The following is a 22,500-nucleotide window of genomic DNA, read 5'->3' on the forward strand; positions in this document are numbered from 1 at the left end:
CGCGCACGAACGACGTCCTGGAGGCGTCGAACGAGGCCGTGACGCCGCACTCCTTTTCCCGCCGCTGTTTACGCTCCAGACACGCCGCGAACGCACAGCCGACGGCGTGACTCAGACGCTCTCCCTGACAACAGACCACAACAACAACAGACAACAACAACAGACAACAGTCAGTCCTCCAAATGTTTTACACATTTTACACACGTTTGACTCTTTTATTGCAAAACTTCCATCACATTTTACACAAACATTACTCTGAATTCTCGAACATTTCCAAAATTTTAGCCGATTTCTTTTTTCCTCACATTTCTTTTTTCACAGTTATTATCATTATTATCATTATTTTTATTACTATTACAAATTTTCCAACCATTTTCTAATTTTTTTCATTAATTTCCCTACAATTTCCCACCAATTGTTTTTAAACTTTCTACATATTTTCAAAACGTTTTCCTTCAAATGTTTCAGATTTGTTCACACATTTTATACAAATGTTCCACTAGACTTTTCCTCCATTATTATTTTTATTATTTTTCATTGTGTATACATATAATATTTTTTTACACATTTCCACTGATTTCCCTAAAATTGGCTGCTCTCATCGTCTTCTCTCATTGGCTGCTCTCATCGGCTGCTCTCATTGGCTGCTCTCATCGGCTGCTCTCATCGGCTGCTCTCATCGTCTTCTCTCATTGGCTGCTCTCATTGGCTGCTCTCATCGGCCGCTCTCATTGGCTGCTCTCATCGGCTGCTCTCATTGGCTGCTCTCATTGGCTGCTCTCATTGGCTGCTCTCATCGGCCGCTCTCATTGGCTGCTCTCATCGTCTTCTCTCATTGGCTGCTCTCATCGGCCGCTCTCATCGGCCGCTCTCATTGGCTGCTCTCATTGGCTGCTCTCATCGGCCGCTCTCATTGGCTGCTCTCATCGGCCGCTCTCATTGGCTGCTCTCATCGGCTGCTCTCATCGTCTTCTCTCATTGGCTGCTCTCATTGGCTGCTCTCATCGGCCGCTCTCATTGGCTGCTCTCATCGTCTTCTCTCATTGGCTGCTCTCATCGGCCGCTCTCATTGGCTGCTCTCATCGGCCGCTCTCATTGGCTGCTCTCATCGGCTGCTCTCATCGTCTTCTCTCATTGGCTGCTCTCATTGGCTGCTCTCATCGGCCGCTCTCATTGGCTGCTCTCATCGGCTGCTCTCATTGGCTGCTCTCATTGGCTGCTCTCATTGGCTGCTCTCATCGGCCGCTCTCATTGGCTGCTCTCATCGTCTTCTCTCATTGGCTGCTCTCATCGGCCGCTCTCATCGGCCGCTCTCATTGGCTGCTCTCATTGGCTGCTCTCATCGGCTGCTCTCATTGGCTGCTCTCATCGGCCGCTCTCATTGGCTGCTCTCATCGGCTGCTCTCATCGTCTTCTCTCATTGGCTGCTCTCATTGGCTGCTCTCATCGGCTGCTCTCATTGGCTGCTCTCATCGGCCGCTCTCATTGGCTGCTCTCATCGGCTGCTCTCATCGTCTTCTCTCATTGGCCGCTCTCATCGGCCGCTCTCATCGGCTGCTCTCATTGGCTGCTCTCATTGGCCGCTCTCATCGGCTGCTCTCATTGGCTGCTCTCATTGGCTGCTCTCATTGGCTGCTCTCATTGGCCGCTCTCATCGGCTGCTCTCATTGGCTGCTCTCATCGGCCGCTCTCATCGGCTGCTCTCATCGGCTGCTCTCATTGGCTGCTCTCATCGGCCGCTCTCATCGGCCGCTCTCATCGTCTTCTCTCATTGGCTGCTCTCATCGGCCGCTCTCATTGGCTGCTCTCGGCCGTGACACGCCCACATGGGTCACACCCTCGTGTTCCTCTGAAGCTTTGCCCAGAGTCAGAGACAGAGATGAGGAGATGAGCCGAGTCCTGGTCTAATCCGGTCCTAATCCAGATCCAGACCTGGTTAATCCCTCAGCGTCAGACCTGGGACTCGTTCTGCTCCAGATAAAACCGGAGCCAGAGCGTTTCACGTCACCGTTTTCAAGTCGTTTAACGTATTATTGAGACGAGACGCAGAGATCTTTGAGGTTTAGTCACGTTTTGTTCGACATAAATGTGTGGAAAGATCATCAGAAGAAAGATGTTTGTTCTGACCGAGTCTTTGACGGCCATGAAGCAGTGACACATCCACCTCCTCGTGGTCCCGTCTCTGCAGATGTAAGAGAAGGCTTTGTCGTAGTTCCTGTCGGGAGCACAGAATGAGACCTTCTCGATGGTCTGGTCCACGATCAGGTCCTGCAGAAGAAGAAGAAGAAGAAACTGTAAAGATCAGGTCCTGCAGAAGAAGAAGAAGAAGAAGAAGAAACTGTAAAGATCAGGTCCTGCAGAAGAAGAAGAAGAAACTGTAAAGATCAGGTCCTGCAGAAGAAGAAGAAGAAGAAGAAGAAGAAGAAGAAGAAGAAGAAGAAGAAGAAGAAGAAGAAGAAGAAGAAGAAGAAGCTGTGAAGATCAGGTTCGGAATCTGAACAGCTGCATGGTCATGTATGTGCTGGTCATGTATGTGCTGGGCAGCTGTATGGTCATGTACATTCCGAACGGCTGCATGGTCCGGTGTTTGCTGTGCATCTGCTTTGAACAGCTGCATGGTCCGGTGTGCTCCTATCAGCTGCATGGTCCTGCGTGCTCCGTTCAGCTGCATGGTCCTGTGCTTGCTGTGAGTCTGCTTTGAACAGCTGCATGGTCCTGGATGTTCTGAAGAGCTGTATGGTCCTGTGTGCTCTGAACAGCTGCATGGTGCTCACCTTGGTTTTTTCGTCGACCACTCGGAGTCCGTCTGCAGAGACCCAGAGCACGGCCTTCACTGTTTTCTTCCCGCTCTGAGAAAACAGAGGAAAGAAAGTTCAAACAGACGAACAGACGAAGAACACATTTACTGTATCTTCAGTATAATTCTAATGTTATTCTGAGGATTTACACTTGAGAGTTCTTCTCTTTTAAACTTGCGCTCTTCTGCCTTAACTTGAAACTGAAATTGAATATGATATAATTTAAATGAATCTGAAAGCAAGACTTGAAACTGAATTCATATCATTCCAACATTTCGGTGTCAAATTCCAAAAATATGTCTAATTCTGTTGGTAAAAATATCAATCGACTGAAATTGTACCTGAAATTTAAACAGAAAGTGAGTGACTAAAGCTTTAGAGAACTGAATAACACAGTTTCAAATCCTGCTTTATTCAGTGTTCATAAATAGGACTAAACAAAAGCTAGCTTGCCCCGACATGCTAACGTAAACACACAGCTGTCGTGACGGTGATTAGAGTCTGAAATACTTTAGGGTCTTAAGAACAGCAGACAAGCTGGTGGACTCACGTCTCATAAACACGTCTGCAGCTGTGTTTGTGACCAGGACACAGAGTACTTTCTGCAGTATACGTGTACTTTGAGCATGTTTCCACAGCGCCTGCACTTCTTTGTGCCGACTGCAGTTGTTTTGTCCAGATTCTGCTGCAGTATTTTCTTTATTTATATATTTCTTTGTGTGGAGAGATACTCACAGCTTTGAGTTTCTTCACGGCCTCTTCGCACACGTGCATCCCCCTGGACTCCTCCACCTCCACCAGGCCCAGGTACTGCACACACACATACAATTACTACCAAGACTACTACAAGTACTTCAGCATCTGCAGGTTCAGTACATTCAGACTTATTAACCATGACTCGTCCACTAAATGTCAAAATGTATTATTGATTTTCATAATTAATACATGTTTAGAAGCCTTCGCCAGTCTTGACTAGTCATCGTTTGGTTTAGTCCTGGTTTAGACCTGGTTTGGACCTGGTTTAGATCTGGTTTAGTCCTAGTTTAGACCTGGTTTAGACCTGGTTTAGTCCTGGTTTAGTCCTGGTTTAGACCTGGTTTAGTCCTGGTTTAGACCTGGTTTAGTCCTGGTTTAGTCCTGGTTTAGATCTGGTTTAGTCCTGGTTTAGTCCTGGTTTAGTCCTGGTTTAGATCTGGTTTAGATCTGGTTTAGTCCTGGTTTAGTCCTGGTTTAGTCCTGGTTTAGATCTGGTTTAGTCCTGGTTTAGTCCTGGTTTAGACCTGGTTTAGTCCTGGTTTAGTCCTGGTTTAGTCCTGGTTTAGACCTGGTTTAGTCCTGGTTTAGACCTGGTTTAGTCCTGGTTTAGTCCTGGTTTAGACCTGGTTAAGTCCTGGTTTAGTCCTGGTTTAGACCTGGTTTAGACCTGGTTTAGATCTGGTTTAGTCCTGGTTTAGTCCTGGTTTAGACCTGGTTTAGACCTGGTTTAGACCTGGTTTAGTCCTGGTTTAGTCCTGGTTTAGTCCTGGTTTAGTCCTGGTTTAGTCCTGGTTTAGTCCTGGTTTAGTCCTGGTTTAGTCCTGGTTTAGACCTGGTTTAGACCTGGTTTAGTCCTGGTTTAGACCTGGTTTAGTCCATAGGATGTAGAAGTGTGTTTCTAACGAGCTCGGGAAGGACTTGTCGTTAGTGGTTTTAATGAGGACAGAGTCTCGTCCCAGAACCTTCGATCTGGACCAAGAGTCAAGAGGGACATGGACCAGGAGCCGCTGCAGGAGCCACGTGACCGTGAGACATGGCTTCAATCAGGACGAGGAACGGTTCAGAAATAAGACTGCGATTCATTTGGAACGTGTCGATTTTGGACCAGGTCACGAGGTCACAAGGTCATGAGGTCACAAGGTCATGAGGTCACAAGGTCACGAGGGAATCGGATGGATCCTTTTGGCAGAAACATGCTCGACAAACCAGGACTAAACTGGGACTAGAAGTCGCCCTGTGGTTGCCGTGGCGTTGGATACTGTGGTTGCCGTGGCGTTGGATACTGTGGTTGCCGTGGCGTTAGTTACTGTGGTTGCCGTGGCGTTAGTTACTGTGGTTGCCGTGGCGTTAGTTACTGTGGTTGCCGTGGCGTTGGATACTGTGGTTGCCGTGGCGTTGGATACTGTGGTTGCCGTGGCGTTAGTTACTGTGGTTGCCGTGGCGTTAGTTACTGTGGTTGCCGTGGCGTTAGTTACTGTGGTTGCCGTGGCGTTGGATACTGTGGTTGCCGTGGCGTTGGATACTGTGGTTGCCGTGGCGTTAGTTACTGTGGTTGCCGTGGCGTTAGTTACTGTGGTTGCCGTGGCGTTGGATACTGTGGTTGCCGTGGCGTTGGATACTGTGGTTGCCGTGGCGTTGGATACTGTGGTTGCCGTGGCGTTGGATACTGTGGTTGCCGTGGCGTTAGTTACTGTGGTTGCCGTGGCGTTGGATACTGTGGTTGCCGTGGCGTTGGATACTGTGGTTGCCGTGGCGTTAGTTACTGTGGTTGCCGTGGCGTTAGTTACTGTGGTTGCCGTGGCGTTGGATACTGTGGTTGCCGTGGCGTTAGCTACTGTGGTTGCCGTGGCGTTGGATACTGTGGTTGCCGTGGCGTTAGTTACTGTGGTTGCCGTGGCGTTGGATACTGCTGTTGCCGTGGCGTTAGTTACTGCGGTTGCCGTGGCGTTAGTTACTGTGGTTGCCGTGGCGTTAGTTACTGTGGTTGCCGTGGCGTTGGATACTGTGGTTGCCGTGGCGTTGGATACTGTGGTTGCCGTGGCGTTAGTTACTGTGGTTGCCGTGGCGTTAGTTACTGTGGTTGCCGTGGCGTTAGTTACTGTGGTTGCCGTGGCGTTGGATACTGTGGTTGCCGTGGCGTTGGATACTGTGGTTGCCGTGGCGTTGGATACTGTGGTTGCCGTGGCGTTAGCTACTGTGGTTGCCGTGGCGTTGGATACTGTGGTTGCCGTGGCGTTAGTTACTGTGGTTGCCGTGGCGTTGGATACTGTGGTTGCCGTGGCGTTAGTTACTGTGGTTGCCGTGGCGTTGGATACTGTGGTTGCCGTGGCGTTGGATACTGTGGTTGCCGTGGCGTTAGTTACTGTGGTTGCCGTGGCGTTAGTTACTGTGGTTGCCGTGGCGTTGGATACTGTGGTTGCCGTGGCGTTAGCTACTGTGGTTGCCGTGGCGTTGGATACTGTGGTTGCCGTGGCGTTGGATACTGTGGTTGCCGTGGCGTTGGATACTGTGGTTGCCGTGGTGTTGGATACTGCTGTTGCCGTGGCGTTGGATACTGTGGTTGCCGTGGCGTTGGATACTGTGGTTGCCGTGGCGTTGGATACTGTGGTTGCCGTGGCGTTGGATACTGTGGTTGCCGTGGCGTTAGTTACTGTGGTTGCCGTGGCGTTAGTTACTGTGGTTGCCGTGGCGTTAGTTACTGTGGTTGCCGTGGCGTTGGATACTGTGGTTGCCGTGGCGTTGGATACTGTGGTTGCCGTGGCGTTGGATACTGTGGTTGCCGTGGCGTTAGCTACTGTGGTTGCCGTGGCGTTGGATACTGTGGTTGCCGTGGCGTTAGTTACTGTGGTTGCCGTGGCGTTGGATACTGTGGTTGCCGTGGCGTTAGTTACTGTGGTTGCCGTGGCGTTGGATACTGTGGTTGCCGTGGCGTTGGATACTGTGGTTGCCGTGGCGTTAGTTACTGTGGTTGCCGTGGCGTTAGTTACTGTGGTTGCCGTGGCGTTGGATACTGTGGTTGCCGTGGCGTTAGCTACTGTGGTTGCCGTGGCGTTGGATACTGTGGTTGCCGTGGCGTTGGATACTGTGGTTGCCGTGGCGTTGGATACTGTGGTTGCCGTGGCGTTGGATACTGTGGTTGCCGTGGTGTTGGATACTGCTGTTGCCGTGGCGTTGGATACTGTGGTTGCCGTGGTGTTGGATACTGCTGTTGCCGTGGCGTTGGATACTGTGGTTGCCGTGGCGTTAGTTACTGCTGTTGCCGTGGCGTTAGTTACTGCGGTTGCCGTGGCGTTAGTTACTGTGGTTGCCGTGGCGTTAGTTACTGTGGTTGCCGTGGCGTTAGTTACTGCGGTTGCCGTGGCGTTAGTTACTGCGGTTGCCGTGGCGTTAGTTACTGCGGTTGCCGTGGCGTTAGTTACTGTGGTTGCCGTGGCGTTAGTTACTGCGGTTGCCGTGGCGTTAGTTACTGTGGTTGCCGTGGCGTTAGTTACTGCTGTTGCCGTGGCGTTAGTTACTGCGGTTGCCGTGGCGTTAGTTACTGTGGTTGCCGTGGCGTTAGTTACTGCGGTTGCCGTGGCGTTAGTTACTGTGGTTGCCATGGCGTTGGATACTGTGGTTGCCGTGGTGTTGGATACTGTGGTTGCCGTGGCGTTAGTTACTGCTGTTGCCGTGGCGTTAGTTACTGCGGTTGCCGTGGCGTTAGTTACTGTGGTTGCCGTGGCGTTAGTTACTGCGGTTGCCGTGGCGTTAGTTACTGTGGTTGCCGTGGTGTTGGATACTGCTGTTGCCGTGGCGTTGGATACTGTGGTTGCCGTGGTGTTGGATACTGCTGTTGCCGTGGCGTTGGATACTGTGGTTGCCGTGGCGTTAGTTACTGCGGTTGCCGTGGCGTTGGATACTGTGGTTGCCGTGGTGTTGGATACTGCTGTTGCCGTGGCGTTGGATACTGTGGTTGCCGTGGTGTTGGATACTGCTGTTGCCGTGGCGTTGGATACTGTGGTTGCCGTGGCGTTAGTTACTGCTGTTGCCGTGGCGTTAGTTACTGCGGTTGCCGTGGCGTTAGTTACTGTGGTTGCCGTGGCGTTAGTTACTGTGGTTGCCGTGGCGCTGACACTCACCCGCACGTTGAAGTTGCACTTGCCCCGCCTCACCGCCTCCTCGTCCGCCTGCCATTGGTGCGGGCGACTGGCCTCTGGGACGTACATGGGCTTCTTCCTCCTCAGGCTCTGACGCAGTTTGTTCATGTCGGGGCTCAGCGGCGCCCCCACGCTGCTGCTGCTGCTACTGCAACAAACACATGAACTTTATTCTAGGTCATTGTAAAGGAAACATTAAAGCCCCAAGTACGTTTGAATAAGAGTGTTTTTGTGAAACACACTTCCTCTTGTGTTTGAGGTTTATTTGAATGTGCTAAAGTCTGAGAGCGGCTGATGCTGGTCCAAGTCTGAGCCTGTGACTGACGTCTCAAAGGAACGTCCCCTCCAGACGCTCTGGTTCCACCGCACAATTTAAGACATGTTTTTTCTAAACAAGCGACACGATTAAAACAGTAAAAAATACACACTGAGACGTTTAAATCCAGCTGACACTTAAAGAAATGACTTTGAGCCGATTAAATTGATGAACTGGAGCTGGTCTTTACGCTTGATTCTTCAGGCTTTATTTTTCGACATGGCTGACTTCCTGTTTATCATAGAGCGATGATAGAGCATATCAGCTCATCAGATCATAGAGCAGGTGTGTTTTACTCGCTCTAGTCGCCACTGTTACGACGGGCGTTCTCACAACATCCATTTTATTGGAGTTCGGGCCGAGCCGATGGCGTCTATGTGTGACCTATGACCCCATGTGTGACCTATGTCCCCATGTGTGACCTATGTCCCCATGTGTGACCTATGACCCCATGTGTGACCTATGACCCCATGTGTGACCTATGTCCCCATGTGTGACCTATGACCCCATGTGTGACCTATGTCCCCATGTGTGACCTATGACCCCATGTGTGACCTATGACCCCATATGTGACCTATGACCCCATGTGTGACCTATGACCCCATGTGTGACCTATGACCCCATGTGTGACCTATGTCTCCATGTGTGACCTATGACCCCATGTGTGACCTATGTCCCCATGTGTGACCTATGTCCCCATGTGTGACCTATGACCCCATGTGTGACCTATGTCCCCATGTGTGACCTATGTCCCCATGTGTGACCTATGACCCCATGTGTGACCTATGACCCCATGTGTGACCTATGTCTCCATGTGTGACCTATGTCCCCATGTGTGACCTATGACCCCATGTGTGACCTATGACCCCATGTGTGACCTATGTCCCCATGTGTGACATTCATCAATGTTCAGGGGGTCAAAAATGCCAGAGTTGAGGCAAAAAACCATGAATAATAATAAGAAGAAGAAACATGGCGAGAACAATGAATTCCATTCCATGGCTCGAGCCAATAAGAATAAGAATAAAAATAATAGTAATAAATATAGCCGCAAGCGGCAATGATCGGCCCTCGCCACGCCGCCGCCACGCCGCAAGAGGAGGGGGCGCTAACGCGGCCCAATTGTCCTTTTATTACATCTACTGCTGATTCCACCCTTTGTTTTACCATCAAAAAGCTATTTTATTTTGAATTCTTGGCAAAATGTGCGGCTTCGCCGCACAGAGACCGTGACTCTTTGAATAAAAATGTGTATAACTTTTACCCCTGAAGATGAGTCCCACCAAATTTCAGGTTAATAGGGCCAACGCCCTTGTAGGAGTTCGTGAAAGTATAGGGTTAGGGTTAGTATAAGCATGTTCTGGCAATTTCCCCATTGGAATAACATGGCAGGTTTCAGTCATTGTTGGCAAAGCCGTAACAATTATGACATGGGTCTCATTGACTTTTTTGATGGGGCCAAAATTGAGTTGTGTGTCAAATTTCGTAAAATTTCGTAAAACTTAACATTTAACCTCCATATAAAATCTGTAGGGGGCGCTGTGGCGCCAAATTAATTTATTTCACTTCAAGTAGGTTAAGGGCAAAGAGTTTAACAACTGATTCTAATTTGACGCAATTCGGACTTTATCTGCGCAAACGGCAGAAATGTTAAATTTGGGAGATTTCTGAAATTCTTGCTACAGTTTGCGGCTTCGCCGCACAGAGACCGTGAGAGGTATCAATGTAATTTGAATAACTTTTGATGTCCCACTCCTCAGTAGCATTTTCACCAAATTTCAGCTTTTTAGGGCCAACGCCCTGGGAGGAGTTCGTAAAAGTATGACATTTGGAAAATCTCCCGAGTCATGCTTAGCCATTTTTGAACCAATATGGCCGACATTTGGTTGGGCGGACGGCGTTGCCGTAATAATATTTTTTACTTCTGTTGTCGCCATCTACCTCTGCGCCAAATTTCATGATTCTACAATCAGATTTTTTTTGGGGTCATTTCCTGTCTCTCAATGCATTTTTGGTACATTTGGGGGCGCTGACGCGCCAATTTATAAAATTTTAGAAAAGGGAGATAGCCAGAATGTAGAGAGGCACGATTTTTAGAGGTGTGCAAATTTTTGTGACTTTTCGTCAATGTTCACTGGGTGAAGAATAGGGGGGTTGGTCCCGAGAAGAAGAAGAAAGAATAATATTCCGATGTAAAAACAATGTTTCCCATTTTTCAAATATCGTAAACTATACATTTTCGGTGTCATGGTGTGGGTCCCTGGTCACTGACGGGTACTTTCGTTAATTTTGAGTGGGCTCCGCTCACTTTGTGTTTTTGGCCCTCTAAACAGTAATAATGTTCAATTTTTGCATTACATGCTTATATGCACGGAACATGTAAGAGATGGAACGTATTCGTGAGCTACTTAGCACAAATGAGTGCTTTATATGGGGATGACGACCTTGCAATGTAAAGTGCTCGTTTAGTGCGCACTTTTGCACGGGCTTTGCCCGTTTACAACGATAATGTTCCATTTTCCTACTACTAATTAGTATGCACGGGGCGTGTCTGAGTAGAGGAGTGCGTTAGTGAGTGTTTGGAAGTGGGCGAGCGCTTCGCGCTCGATTTCATGTGCACTACGTGCGCACTTTTGCAGCCGTGCTTCGGGACTAATAGGCCTCTCGCCAGCTTGTGGCGCTCGGGCCTAATAATAATAGTAATAATAATAATAATAATAATAATAAATATAGCCGCAAGCGGCAATGATCGGCCCTCGCTACGCCGCCGCCACGCCGCAAGAGGAGGGGGCGCTAACGCGCCCCAATCGTCCTTTTATTACGCCTACTGCTGAATCTGTGACGCTGTCACATCTTCTCCCCTTTGTTTTACCATCAAAAAGCAATTTTATTTTGAATTCTTGGCAAAATGTGCGGCTTTGCCGCACAGACACCGTGACTCTTTGAATAAAATGTGGATAACTTTTGATGGTCCACCCCTGAAGATGAGTCCCACCAAATTTCAGGTTAATATGTCTAACGCCCTAAGAGGAGTTTGTGAAAGTCTAAAGTGTAAACATGTTCTGGCGATTTCCCCATTGGAATAACATGGGAGGTTTCGGTCATTGTTGGCAAAGCCATAACAATTATGACATGGGTCTCATTGACTTTTTTGATGGGGATGCCAAAATTGAGTTGTGTGTCAAATTTCATATAATTTCGCAAAACTAAATATTTAACCTCCATATAAAATCTGTAGGACTTTATCTGCGCAAACGGCAGAAATGTTAAATTTGGGAGATTTCTGAAATTCTTGCTACAGTTTGCGGCTTCGCCGCACAGAGACCGTGAGAGGTATCAATGTAATTTGAATAACTTTTGATGTCCCACTCCTCAGTAGCATTTTCACCAAATTTCAGCTTTTTAGGGCCAACGCCCTGGGAGGAGTTCGTAAAAGTACGACGTTTGGAAAAACTCCGAAGTCATGTTTAGCCATTTTTGAAGCAATATGGCCGACATTTGGTTGGGCGGACGGCGTTGCCGTAATAATATTTTTTACTTCTCTTGTCACCATCTACCTCTGCGCCAAATTTCATGATTCTACGATCAGATTTTTTTTGGGTCATTTCCCATCTCTCAATGCATTTTTGGTACATTTGGGGGCGCTGACGCGCCAATTTTTTTTATTTTAGAAAAGGGAAATAGCCAGAATGTAGAGAGGCACGATTTTTAGAGGTGTGCAAATTTTTGTGACTTTTCGTCAATGTTCACTGGGTGAAAAATAGGGGGGTTGGTCCCGAGAAGAAGAAGAAGAAGAAGAAGAAAGAATTAAAGCCGCAAGCGGCATCCAACGGCCCTCGCGGGCCGCCGGCCTTCCGACTCTGCGCTTTTGACTTGATAAAGATGGTGCCCTTATTGTGTTGAATTAAAAAAGAACTTGACAGACGGCGACACATTGGACATGGCCAATCCAGTGCAAATGAACACAAGTGTCAGTCAAATTTGCTGCGCCGCCGCACAGAGACCGTAGCACTTGGAATAAAAATATGGATAAGTTTTGATGCCCCGCTTGTGTAGATGATTTTCCCCAAATATGAGCTTGATCGAGCTATTGCCCACAGAGGAGTTCATTAAAGTGTGAAGCGTAAATGTGAACATTTCAGAGATTTCGCTGTTTTCCCATTTCTGACATATTTTTGCGGGTCCGCCACACAGAGACCGTAGCACTTAGAATCAAAATATGGATAAGTTTTGATGCCCCGCTTGTGTAGATGATATTCTCCAAATATGAACTTGATCGGACAATCGCCCTAGGAGGAGTTCGTTAAAGTGTGAAGCGTAAAAATGTGGTGATTTGAGCAATTCTATGATTTTCCCATAATGATAACATGGGATGTTTCTGTCATCGCTACGGTTACGCCGTACAAAATATGACTTTGGCTCTCATACTTTTGTGATCAGGATGGCAAATTAGAATTTTGTTCAAAATATCATGTCATTTGGAAAAACTCTATTGTTTATAGGCCACTCTGAAGGCCAAATAGTCAGAATTCTGGGAAACGTTTGCGGCTCCGTCGCACAGAGACCGTAAAAGCTATCCTTAAAATTTGGATAACTTTAGATGCCCCACTTGTCTAGAGGACGTACACCGATTTTGAGGTCGGTGGGCAAAACGCACTAGGAGGAGTTCGTTAAAGTGTGAAACATAAAAATGTGGATATTCGAGAGATTTAGCGGTTTTCCCATAGGGATAACATGGGAGGTTTATGTCATCGCTACGACTACGCCGTAAAAATTAAGGCATTTGTCTGATTGGCTTTTTTGATCGCGACGCCAAAATAGAATTTTGGGTAAAGTTTAGAAAATTTTGGTAAAACTAATTTTTGACCTTCAATGTTAATTTAAAGGTCACTCTGTAGGGGGCGCTATCGCGCCCATTTCAATTTTGTCATCATAAACTGGTCCAAACTAGAAAGTTGAACAACTGATTCAAATTTGGTCCTAATCGGACTTGTTTTGATCAAATGGGAACAATTTTTAGATCTGCAATATCCCAAAATAAGTTGTCCAACTTTGCGGCTGCGCCGCACACAGACCGTAAAAGGTATCTCAAAAAATTGGATAACTTTAGATGCCCCACTTGTCAAGAGGACGTCCGCCGATTTTGAAGTCGGTGGGCAAAACGCCCTAGGAGGAGTTCGTCAAAGTTTGACGTGAACAAAATGGCTAACACAGCGTGTTTTCATTTTCAAAGGAAGATGGCGGGCATAGGGTAATTCTGGGGGCGTGGCCACAATAATATTTGTTTTTTGTCCTCACAAGAGGAATGCGTGTTCCGAATTTCGTAGCTCTACGACAAAGTTGACCTCGGGGCGTCTCCCATAGGCGCAATGTATTTTGACTTTTGTCGGTGGCGCTGTCGCGCCATTTTTTAACGAAAAAAAATGGCCCAGAAAAAACAAAATTTTTCGCCGATTTTGAATTTTGGGTAAAGTTTGGTGAGTTTTTGAGCATGTTCAGGGGGTCAAATTAGAGCTCAAAGCGCTGAAGAAGAACAAGAAAAATAATAAAAATAATAATATTTTTAGCAAAAACAATATAGCCGTTTCCACTATAACAACAAATTATACATCGTTTGAAAGCTCTAAGCCTTCCCCATGCCGCCATGGGGTGGAATCATCATTACGAGCGCTTACGCGCTCATCACTCCCCATTCCGTCGGGATGCCCCGCCCACTCCCCATAGACTTCCATTGATTTGAGCAGATACAAGCATGGCCCACGATGCCAGGAGGGTTTTTGGAGGAATGCAGCGCTTTGCGCTGCTGTTGTCAACAATTTGTGAATGGGCTACGCCCATTCACAAATTGTTGACTATTTCTGTCATAGCAGGAGTAAGTATGCATGATCCATGCCTTCGGCATGGGCTAGTTCACTGTACTTGCCAGGGGCGACGGGGCACCAAACATGCGGGCGCAGTTGCAACGCGGGAGCAATAGGCCCTCCGCCCTGCTGGGGCTCGGGCCTAATAATATTCCGATGCGAAAACAATGTTTCCCATTTTCCAAATATCATAAACTATACATTTTCGGAAAGCGCTCGCGCTTTCCTACCTCATGGTGTGGGTCCCTGGTCACTTTCGTTAATTTTGAGTGGGCTCCGCCCACTTTGTGTTTTTGGCCCTCTATACAGTAATAATGTTCATTTTTTGCATTACATGCTTATATGCACGGAACATGCAAGAGATGGGGAATGTATTCGTGAGCTACTTAGCGCAAATGAGTGCTTTATATGGGGATTTACATCTCAATGTAAAGTGCTCGTTTAGTGCGCACTTTTGCACGGGCTTCGCCCGTTTACAACGGTAATGTTCCATTTTCCTACTACTAATTAGTATGCACGGCGCGTGCATGAGTGAAGGAGTGCGTTAGTGAGTGTTTGGAAGTGGGCGAGCGCTTCGCGCTCGATTTCGTGCGCACTACGTGCGCACTTTCGCAGCCGTGCTTCGCACGGCCTTACGAGATTAATAGGCCTCTCGCCAGCTTGTGGCGCTCGGGCCTAATAATAATAATAGTAATAATAGTAATAATAGTAATAATAGTAATAATAATCACAAACAGTGGATCCATGAGAACATTTGTTATAATCTATAATGTTCTGTCAGAGACAACACATTATGAAGTGAGAAATGTTACAAATGAAACAATTATGATTAAATAATAATATTGTCTTTATGCCTCTGACACAATAAACTCTTTTCTGAATGAACAAAACATTTACAAAACACGCTCTGGAATATAAAATAACAGACGTAGTTAGCATAATTAAAGAGTCGCAAAAATGCTGCTTCATTCACACCACGTTTACATTTACGCTTTAGCCAAAATGTTAAAGTCACAACTTCAAAAAGTCATTTCAATGTCTCACCCATTCTGTCCTCTTCGCGCTCCCGTCCCAAACAAACAACACACACAGTAACTCTCCATGTTCCTCCTGCGTCTCGCTCATCCAGCACTACCACCGACACTAGTACTACTTTATATACTACCACCGACACTAGTACTACTTTATATACTACCACCGACACTAGTACTACTTTATATACTACCACCGACACTAGTACTACTTTATATACTACCACCGACACTAGTACTACTTTATATACTACCACCGACACTAGTACTACTTTATATACTACCACCGACACTAGTACTACTTTATATACTACCACCGACACTAGTACTACTTTATATACTACCACCGACACTAGTACTACTTTATATACTAGCACCGACACTAGTACTACGACATAAGCCCTTTGCGCCGCTCTGTTCCTGTCAGAGGGGGCGACGTTTCCGGGACAGAGACACTTCAGGCGACTGTATTTAGAGAGTGACTGATCCTGGGTCAGAACAGCTGTGAGAGAGAAGGAGGGAGAGAGAGAGAGAGAGAGAGAGAGAGAGAGAGAGAGAGAGAGAGAGAGAGAGAGAGAGAGAGGGAGAGAGAGGGAGAGAGAGCGAGAGAGTCATGTGTGGGAACAGCAGGAGGACAAAAGGGACGAAAGGGAAAATGCTCCGTTTGTCTCGTCCCAGTCATTCCCCAGAAGCTTGTGTTCGTTCTGTCCTTTTCCTGATGATGTCTAACTCTGTGGGACATTCACAAATGTTTGTCCTCGTCATTATTAGTTTGGTTTTGGCTCCACAAACTCGTCACATTAATCTTCTTAAAGTCGTTTAACTGGAGTTGTGAATAATGGCTCTGCTTTTCCGAGGCCGTGGAAAAGAAAATGTGACTTTTGTTTGTTTGTGACGAGAGAGAAGACGTTGAACTTTGTGCCAGTTTTCGTTTCATGTGGATCGCCCAATAATGACAGAGTTATGGACCATAAAGCAGGTCCACAGATCTGCCATCACCAAAACTAGGAATCCTACGCTTTAGGTCTGGTCCCGGGTCTGGGCCGGGATCGGGGCGGGTCTGACCGATCGGGGCGGGTCTGACTGGACATGCGAGGAGCGGCCGGACCTTCAAGTGTCTGTGATGAACTCCAGCTGTTTTTTTACCCAGCATGCATCGGGGCAGTGCAGCTGTGACCTCACACGCCCAGTGACACACATCTGGCGCTCAAGCTAACGCCAAACAAACGGCTAACGCGAAACAGATGCCAGAAGAGCAAAGGGCGTGGCCGAGGAGCACAACAACCCATAAATCACCCACAGGCAACGCAAAGAAAGAGGCGCAAACCAGGGTCTGAACCAGGGTCTGAGCCAGGGTCTGAACCAGGGTCTGAGCCAGGGTCTGAGCCAGGGTCTGAGCCAGGGTCTGAACCAGGGTCTGAACCAGGGTCTGAGCCAGGGTCTGAGCCAGGGTCTGAACCAGGGTCTGAGCCAGGGTCTGAGCCAGGGTCTGAACCAGGGTCTGAACCAGGGTCTGAGCCAGGGTCTGAACCAGGGTCTGAGCCAGGGTCTGAGCCAGGGTCTGAGCCAGGGTCTGAACCAGGGTCTGAACCAGGGTCTGAGCCAGGGTCTGAGCCAGGGTCTGAACCAGGGTCTGAGCCAGGGTCTGAGCCAGGGTCTGAACCAGGGTCTGAACCAGGGTCTGAGCCAGGGTCTGAACCAGGGTCTGAACCAGGGTCTGAGCCAGGGTCTGAGCCAGGGTCTGAGCCAGGGTTTGAACCAGGGTCTGAGCCAGGGTCTGAGCCAGGGTTTGAACCAGGGTCTGAGCCAGGGTCTGAGCCAGGGTCTGAGCCAGGGTCTGAACCAGGGTCTGAACCAGGGTCTGAGCCAGGGTCTGAGCCAGGGTTTGAACCAGGGTCTGAGCCAGGGTCTGAGCCAGGGTCTGAGCCAGGGTCTGAACCAGGGTCTGAACCAGGGTCTGAACCAGGGTCTGAACCAAAACAAAAACAGAACAAATCCAGGACTAAACCGAGACTCAAGCAGGACCACATTTGGATTTAATCAGGACTAAACCAGGACTAAACAGGATTTAGACTACATCAGGGCTAAACTGGGACTAAACCCTGAAACTAAGACCTGGATTAGATCAGGACTGAACAAGGACTAGAACAGAACCAAACCAAGACCACACAAGAAGCATAAACCAGGACTAAATCAGGATTAGATCTGGACTAAACCTGGACCACACCAATACTGAACCAGGACAACAACATAACAAGGTCCAGGACGAGACCAGGACCAGAGCCGGGACCAGAGCCGGGACCAGAGCCGGGACCAGAGCCGGGACCAAACCCGGGACCAGAGCCGGGACCAGAGCCGGGACCAGAGCCGGGACCAGACCCGGGACCGGACCCGGGACCAGAGCCGGGACCGGACCCGGGACCAGACCCGGGACCGGACCCGGGACCGGACCCGGGACCGGAGCCGGGACCGAACCCGGGACCGGAGCCGGGACCAGAGCCGGGACCAGAGCCGGGACCGGACCCGGGACCAGAGCCGGGACCGGACCCGGGACCAGACCCGGGACCAGAGCCGGGACCAGAGCCGGTTTTGGGCGGGTCCAGCGTCTGAGTCATGAACATCTGGACGCCTCAGGATTTTGACGACGAAAAGAAAACGTCTTCACCTCAAACGAACGACAGGAAACAAAACGATGTCGTCTTTGGAGTGAATAATGGCTCTTCTTTCTGAGGCTGATGTTTGTGTCGAGAGAGAAGACGTTGAACTTTGTGCCAGTTTTCGTTTCATGTGGATCGGCCCAGTGATGACAGAGTTATGGACCATGACCCAGGTCAGCCAATGTGACCTCTGACCCCGACACGGAGGGTTCCTAAACCAGATCAGGGTCTGGTATCAGGGGTCGCTGTAGTAACGACCTGATAAACCAGGACTAAACACACGACACAAGCTGCAGTTTCACCTCATTTACTCCTGAAACCATAGCAACCGACAAATACAACCGTAAGAACTGAAAGAATCGTATGAGTCGTTCTCATGGACCTGGAATGTGGCTCCGCTCGTCACGTCAAGAAACTGGATCATCCCAAAGACAAAGACATGATGAGCCCTAACAACGGGCCCTAACAACGGGCCCTAACAACAGGCCCTAACAACAGGCCCTAACAACAGGATTTCAGGTGGTTTCAGTTACATCGTGATGTTTCTCTCACAATAATCGTAACATATTTATTGGCGACACAACTGCAGTGACTGAACCTTAGAGATCACACCAGGGAATGATATTATATATGATATATTAGATGAGTTAAAGCTCAGTATTATATCTGTGACGATCCTTCAGTCCGAGCTGTGACACAAACACCTTCATAACACGTTTATAACACGTTTATAACACTTCGCTCTTCACACTTCTCTCGTTCTCGTCCTTTCGCACTGACAAAAGCGTCTGAGTTTCAGCTCCAGGGGAAAGGTTCCTGGTTCCACTGTCACATGGAAAGACTTAGGAACTCTGAGACGGGGGTGCAATAGTAGTATGTATAACGAATACTTACGTTACTGTATTTTTTTTTACTTTTCTGAGTAGATTTTTAAACGTGTAACATGTCTTTGTACTTTTACTTGTAATTGAATATAATTTTGTCTGTAATTGAAACGAGTTACATTTAAAATCAGTGTGATCATCTGATTGGCCAGAGCCTTTTAAACAGCTTAATTCCACTTTAAACTGTTTTTAATCACGTTTTGTACAAAAGACTGATCTTAAATGAGGATTTACTGGTTTACTTCTTTTTTTTTTTTTTATTAAAAATTAAAAATAACAAGACAGGAAAATAATAATAATAATAATAATAATAATAATAATAATAATAATAAAAATAATAATGTATTTTTTAAAATAATAAGAATACAAATAATAAAAATAATAATAATGAAAATAATAATTAAAACTATTTAAATAATAATAAATATATATAAATAATATCAATAAATGTGTATAAATAATAACAATAATATTTTTTTATTATTTAAAAATAATAATAATACATATGTATAAATAATATAATAATAATAATAGCAACTAGTTAATTATTGCCATGTATAAAAAGAAGAGGTTTTATGACTCATAAAAAGCCATCAAATTGACTCTGGAAAAGTGTGAATTTTGTGTTTTTCTCGAGCGTCATATTTTCTCATAATCCCCGGGTCTTTTTCACGATCATAAACAAACCAGTGACAGATGCATCTAAACAATAATATTGGATTCTTCTGCTTCATCGCTGGACTCGCGCCGCAGTCGATGGAAACGAGTTCATGAAGTGGATCTGAATGTTTTCTCTGCTCCACACGTCCGACTGAAACTTAATCTGTGCAGAGGTCAGAGGTCAGAGGTCGGAGGTCGAGTGGACACGGGGCCCCGCTGGGTCCTGGTCCCGGCACATTTTTAATCTGTGTCGCTGAACGTTTTGTGATTTCACTCTCGCGATCTCGATCCGACCGAGCTCCACCGCAGACGGGACCAAACCACGTTCTTATAATACAGTTTCCTCGTCCAAAACACAACTCTTTTAGGTCTAAAACTCGAGAAGCCAAACTAAAGATACTCAAGGTCACGTTTAAAGGACGATAACAACACAAACAATGCACAATATTTGTCCTTTAAGTCGAGGTATTTTGTTTTTGTGGCTGGATCAAAATTGTGACTTATTTTGTGTATTTATACCTGTCGTACTTTATTATAGTTTGACATTAATCGAGCAGGTATTTGTGGAAAAAACTTTGAAAAATGTATAGAAAATGACAGGAAGTGACATCACACCAGAGACACTCGTTCCAGTCAAAGTTTATGCATAAATTACACAAAGAAACTATTTTTTTTGACTCTCTGAACATTAATTCAACAAAATAAAGTCGCTCTCATATATTTGTATTTGTCAAATAAAAAAATATTTGTTTTCCTAGTGTGATGTCATCAATCACAAACAAGAAGTGAAATTAATAAACGTAAAAAAATGGCTATTCTGTGAACATAATTTTTTGGCAAATTTCAATATATATTTATCTTCACTGCATCGTAGTTCACTGAGTCGTCCGACCTGCAGGGGGCGCTTTAAGCATGAATAATTGTTGAATAATCGTTCTCTGGACTCGGTTTTATGACTCAGACGGAGCAGCAATTACTTCACAACGAGACAAAAATGTGTAATTTTTCTGTTTTAGATCAAAAAGCAAATCAGTGGTAAATATTCTGGAGCAGAACGAGCTTCAGCGACAAACGAGGTGAAAATCTCATGTTCGCGCCTTTTACCGCCAAACGACGACAGCAAACAATCCTCCACAGACTGAAAATAATCATTCGTTACCGCTTGAGTGTTTTGTCTAAACTAAGAGAATAAATGTAAGTACAATCTGAAGTGTGGCAGAAAAGTTCCATAGTGCACCTTTAAGTCAGCTGAATATTCACCTTTAAAAAGTCACAAAAACGTCTTTTACAAATGTAGGACAAAGTTTATACCATTTCTGTTTCACCTGCACATCACTGCTTTTGTCTGTCGTTTAATAAATAATTAAATAAACTATGACTCTGTTTCTTCGGCTTAAACGGCGCAAATCCGACTCACGCACAAACACAAAAACGGAACGACGCAGATTCGGCCGCGCGACGCTTCAAGGTTAAAACGCGTCTGAACTCACCAGACCCCGGCATCCTCCATCTCTGCTGCCCGCGAGAGCGCGGCGGAGAGCGGCCGAGAACCGGGACCGTTACCCCGGGGGCGGGACCGTTACGCGGGACCGTTACGCGGGAGCGGGACCGTTACACCGGAGCGGGACGCGGGAGAGACGCGGCGGGAGAGACGCAGCGGGGGCCACACCTCGACTTAAAGGATTAACTCTGAGATGGAGGATAAACACCAGCACGAGGCCAACGCAGCGACGAACTATGGAAGTGAAGAACGATTATGTGGAAGAGAGAGGGAGAGAGAGAGAGGAGGGGAGGAGAGAGGGAGGAGGGGAGGAGAGAGGGAGGAGGGGAGGAGAGAGAGAGGAGGGGAGGAGAGAGGGAGGAGGGGAGGAGAGAGGGAGGAGGGGAGGAGAGAGAGAGGAGGGGAGGAGAGAGGGAGGAGGGGAGGAGAGAGAGAGAGGGAGGGAGGAGAGAGAGGGAGGGAGGAGAGAGAGAGGAGGGGAGGAGAGAGGGAGGAGGGGAGGAGAGAGGGAGGAGGGGAGGAGAGAGAGAGGAGGGGAGGAGAGAGGGAGGAGGGGAGGAGAGAGAGAGAGGGAGGGAGGAGAGAGAGGGAGGGAGGGAGGAGAGAGAGAGGAGGGGAGGAGAGAGAGGGAGGAGAGAGGGAGGAGGGAGAAGAGGAGGGGAGGAGAGAGGGAGGAGGGGAGGAGAGAGAGAGGGAGGGAGGAGAGAGAGAGGAGGGGAGGAGAGAGGGAGGAGGGGAGGAGAGAGAGAGGAGGGGAGGAGAGAGAGAGGAGGGGAGGAGAGAGAGAGGAGGGGAGGAGAGAGGGAGGAGGGGGGGAGAGCGAGAGGAGGGGAGGGAGGAGAGAGAGAGGAGGGGAGGAGAGAGGGAGGAGGGGAGGAGAGAGAGAGGGAGGGAGGAGAGAGAGAGGAGGGGAGGAGAGAGAGAGGGAGGGAGGAGAGAGAGAGGAGGGGAGGAGAGAGGGAGGGAGGAGAGAGAGAGAGAGAGAGGGAGAAGAGGAGGGGAGGAGAGAGGGAGGAGGGGAGGAGAGAGAGAGGGAGGGAGGAGAGAGAGAGGAGGGGAGGAGAGAGGGAGGAGGGGAGGAGAGAGAGAGGGAGGGAGGAGAGAGAGGAGGGGAGGAGAGAGAGAGGAGGGGGAGGAGAGAGGGAGGAGGGGGGAGAGCGAGAGGAGGGGAGGGAGGAGAGAGAGGAGGGGAGGAGAGAGGGAGGAGGGAGGAGAGAGAGAGGGAGGGAGGAGAGAGAGAGGAGGGGAGGAGAGAGAGAGGGAGGGAGGAGAGAGAGAGGAGGGAGGAGAGAGGGAGGGAGGAGAGAGAGAGAGAGAGAGGGAGAAGAGGAGGGGAGGAGAGAGGGAGGAGGGGAGGAGAGAGAGAGGGAGGAGGAGAGAGAGAGGAGGGGAGGAGAGAGGGAGGAGGGGAGGAGAGAGAGAGGAGGGAGGAGAGAGAGAGGAGGGGAGGAGAGAGGGAGGAGGGGAGGAGATGAGAGGGAGGGAGGAGAGAGAGAGAGAGGAGGAGAGGAGGGGAGGAGAGAGAGAGGGAGGGAGGAGAGAGAGAGGAGGGGAGGAGAGAGGGAGGAGGGGAGGAGAGAGAGAGAGGGAGGAGAGAGAGAGGGAGGGAGGAGAGAGAGAGGAGGGGAGGAGAGAGGAGGAGGGGGAGACGAGAGAGAGGAGGGAGGAGAGAGAGAGGAGGGAGGAGGATGAGAGAGGAGGGAGAGGAGAGAGGGAGGAGGGGAGGAGACGAGAGAGGAGGGGAGGAGAGAGAGAGGAGGGGAGGAGAGAGAGAGGAGGGGAGGAGAGAGGGAGGAGGGGGGAGAGCGAGAGGAGGGGAGGGAGGAGAGAGAGAGGAGGGGGAGAGAGAGAGAGAGGGAGGGAGGAGAGAGAGAGGAGGGGGGAGTGAGAGCGAGAGGAG

The 22,500-nt window shown here is 48.2% G+C and overlaps 1 protein-coding gene across 1 annotated transcript in view; it reads right to left on the reverse strand.

Moving 5' to 3' along the window:
• Positions 1–22,500, reverse strand: part of numbl (NUMB like endocytic adaptor protein) — a 51,809-nt gene that overhangs the window by 6,944 nt on the left and 22,365 nt on the right. Inside the window, exons 2-6 of the mRNA XM_072455956.1 lie at positions 7,673–7,838; positions 3,534–3,608; positions 2,775–2,849; positions 2,128–2,268; positions 1–124 (exon numbers count right to left, since the gene is read on the reverse strand). The exon at positions 1–124 is cut by the window's left edge and continues 87 nt beyond it. Coding sequence (XP_072312057.1) covers positions 1–124; positions 2,128–2,268; positions 2,775–2,849; positions 3,534–3,608; positions 7,673–7,798 — 541 coding nt within the window. The 5' untranslated portion in view covers positions 7,799–7,838. The remainder of the gene's footprint in view (positions 125–2,127; positions 2,269–2,774; positions 2,850–3,533; positions 3,609–7,672; positions 7,839–22,500) is intronic.

The sequence above is a fragment of the Eucyclogobius newberryi genome, unplaced genomic scaffold, assembly GCF_026437365.1.
Source record: "Eucyclogobius newberryi isolate DKJ021-1_F unplaced genomic scaffold, fEucNew1.0.hap1 SCAF_10, whole genome shotgun sequence".
NCBI classification, from domain to species: Eukaryota; Metazoa; Chordata; class Actinopteri; order Gobiiformes; family Gobiidae; genus Eucyclogobius; species Eucyclogobius newberryi.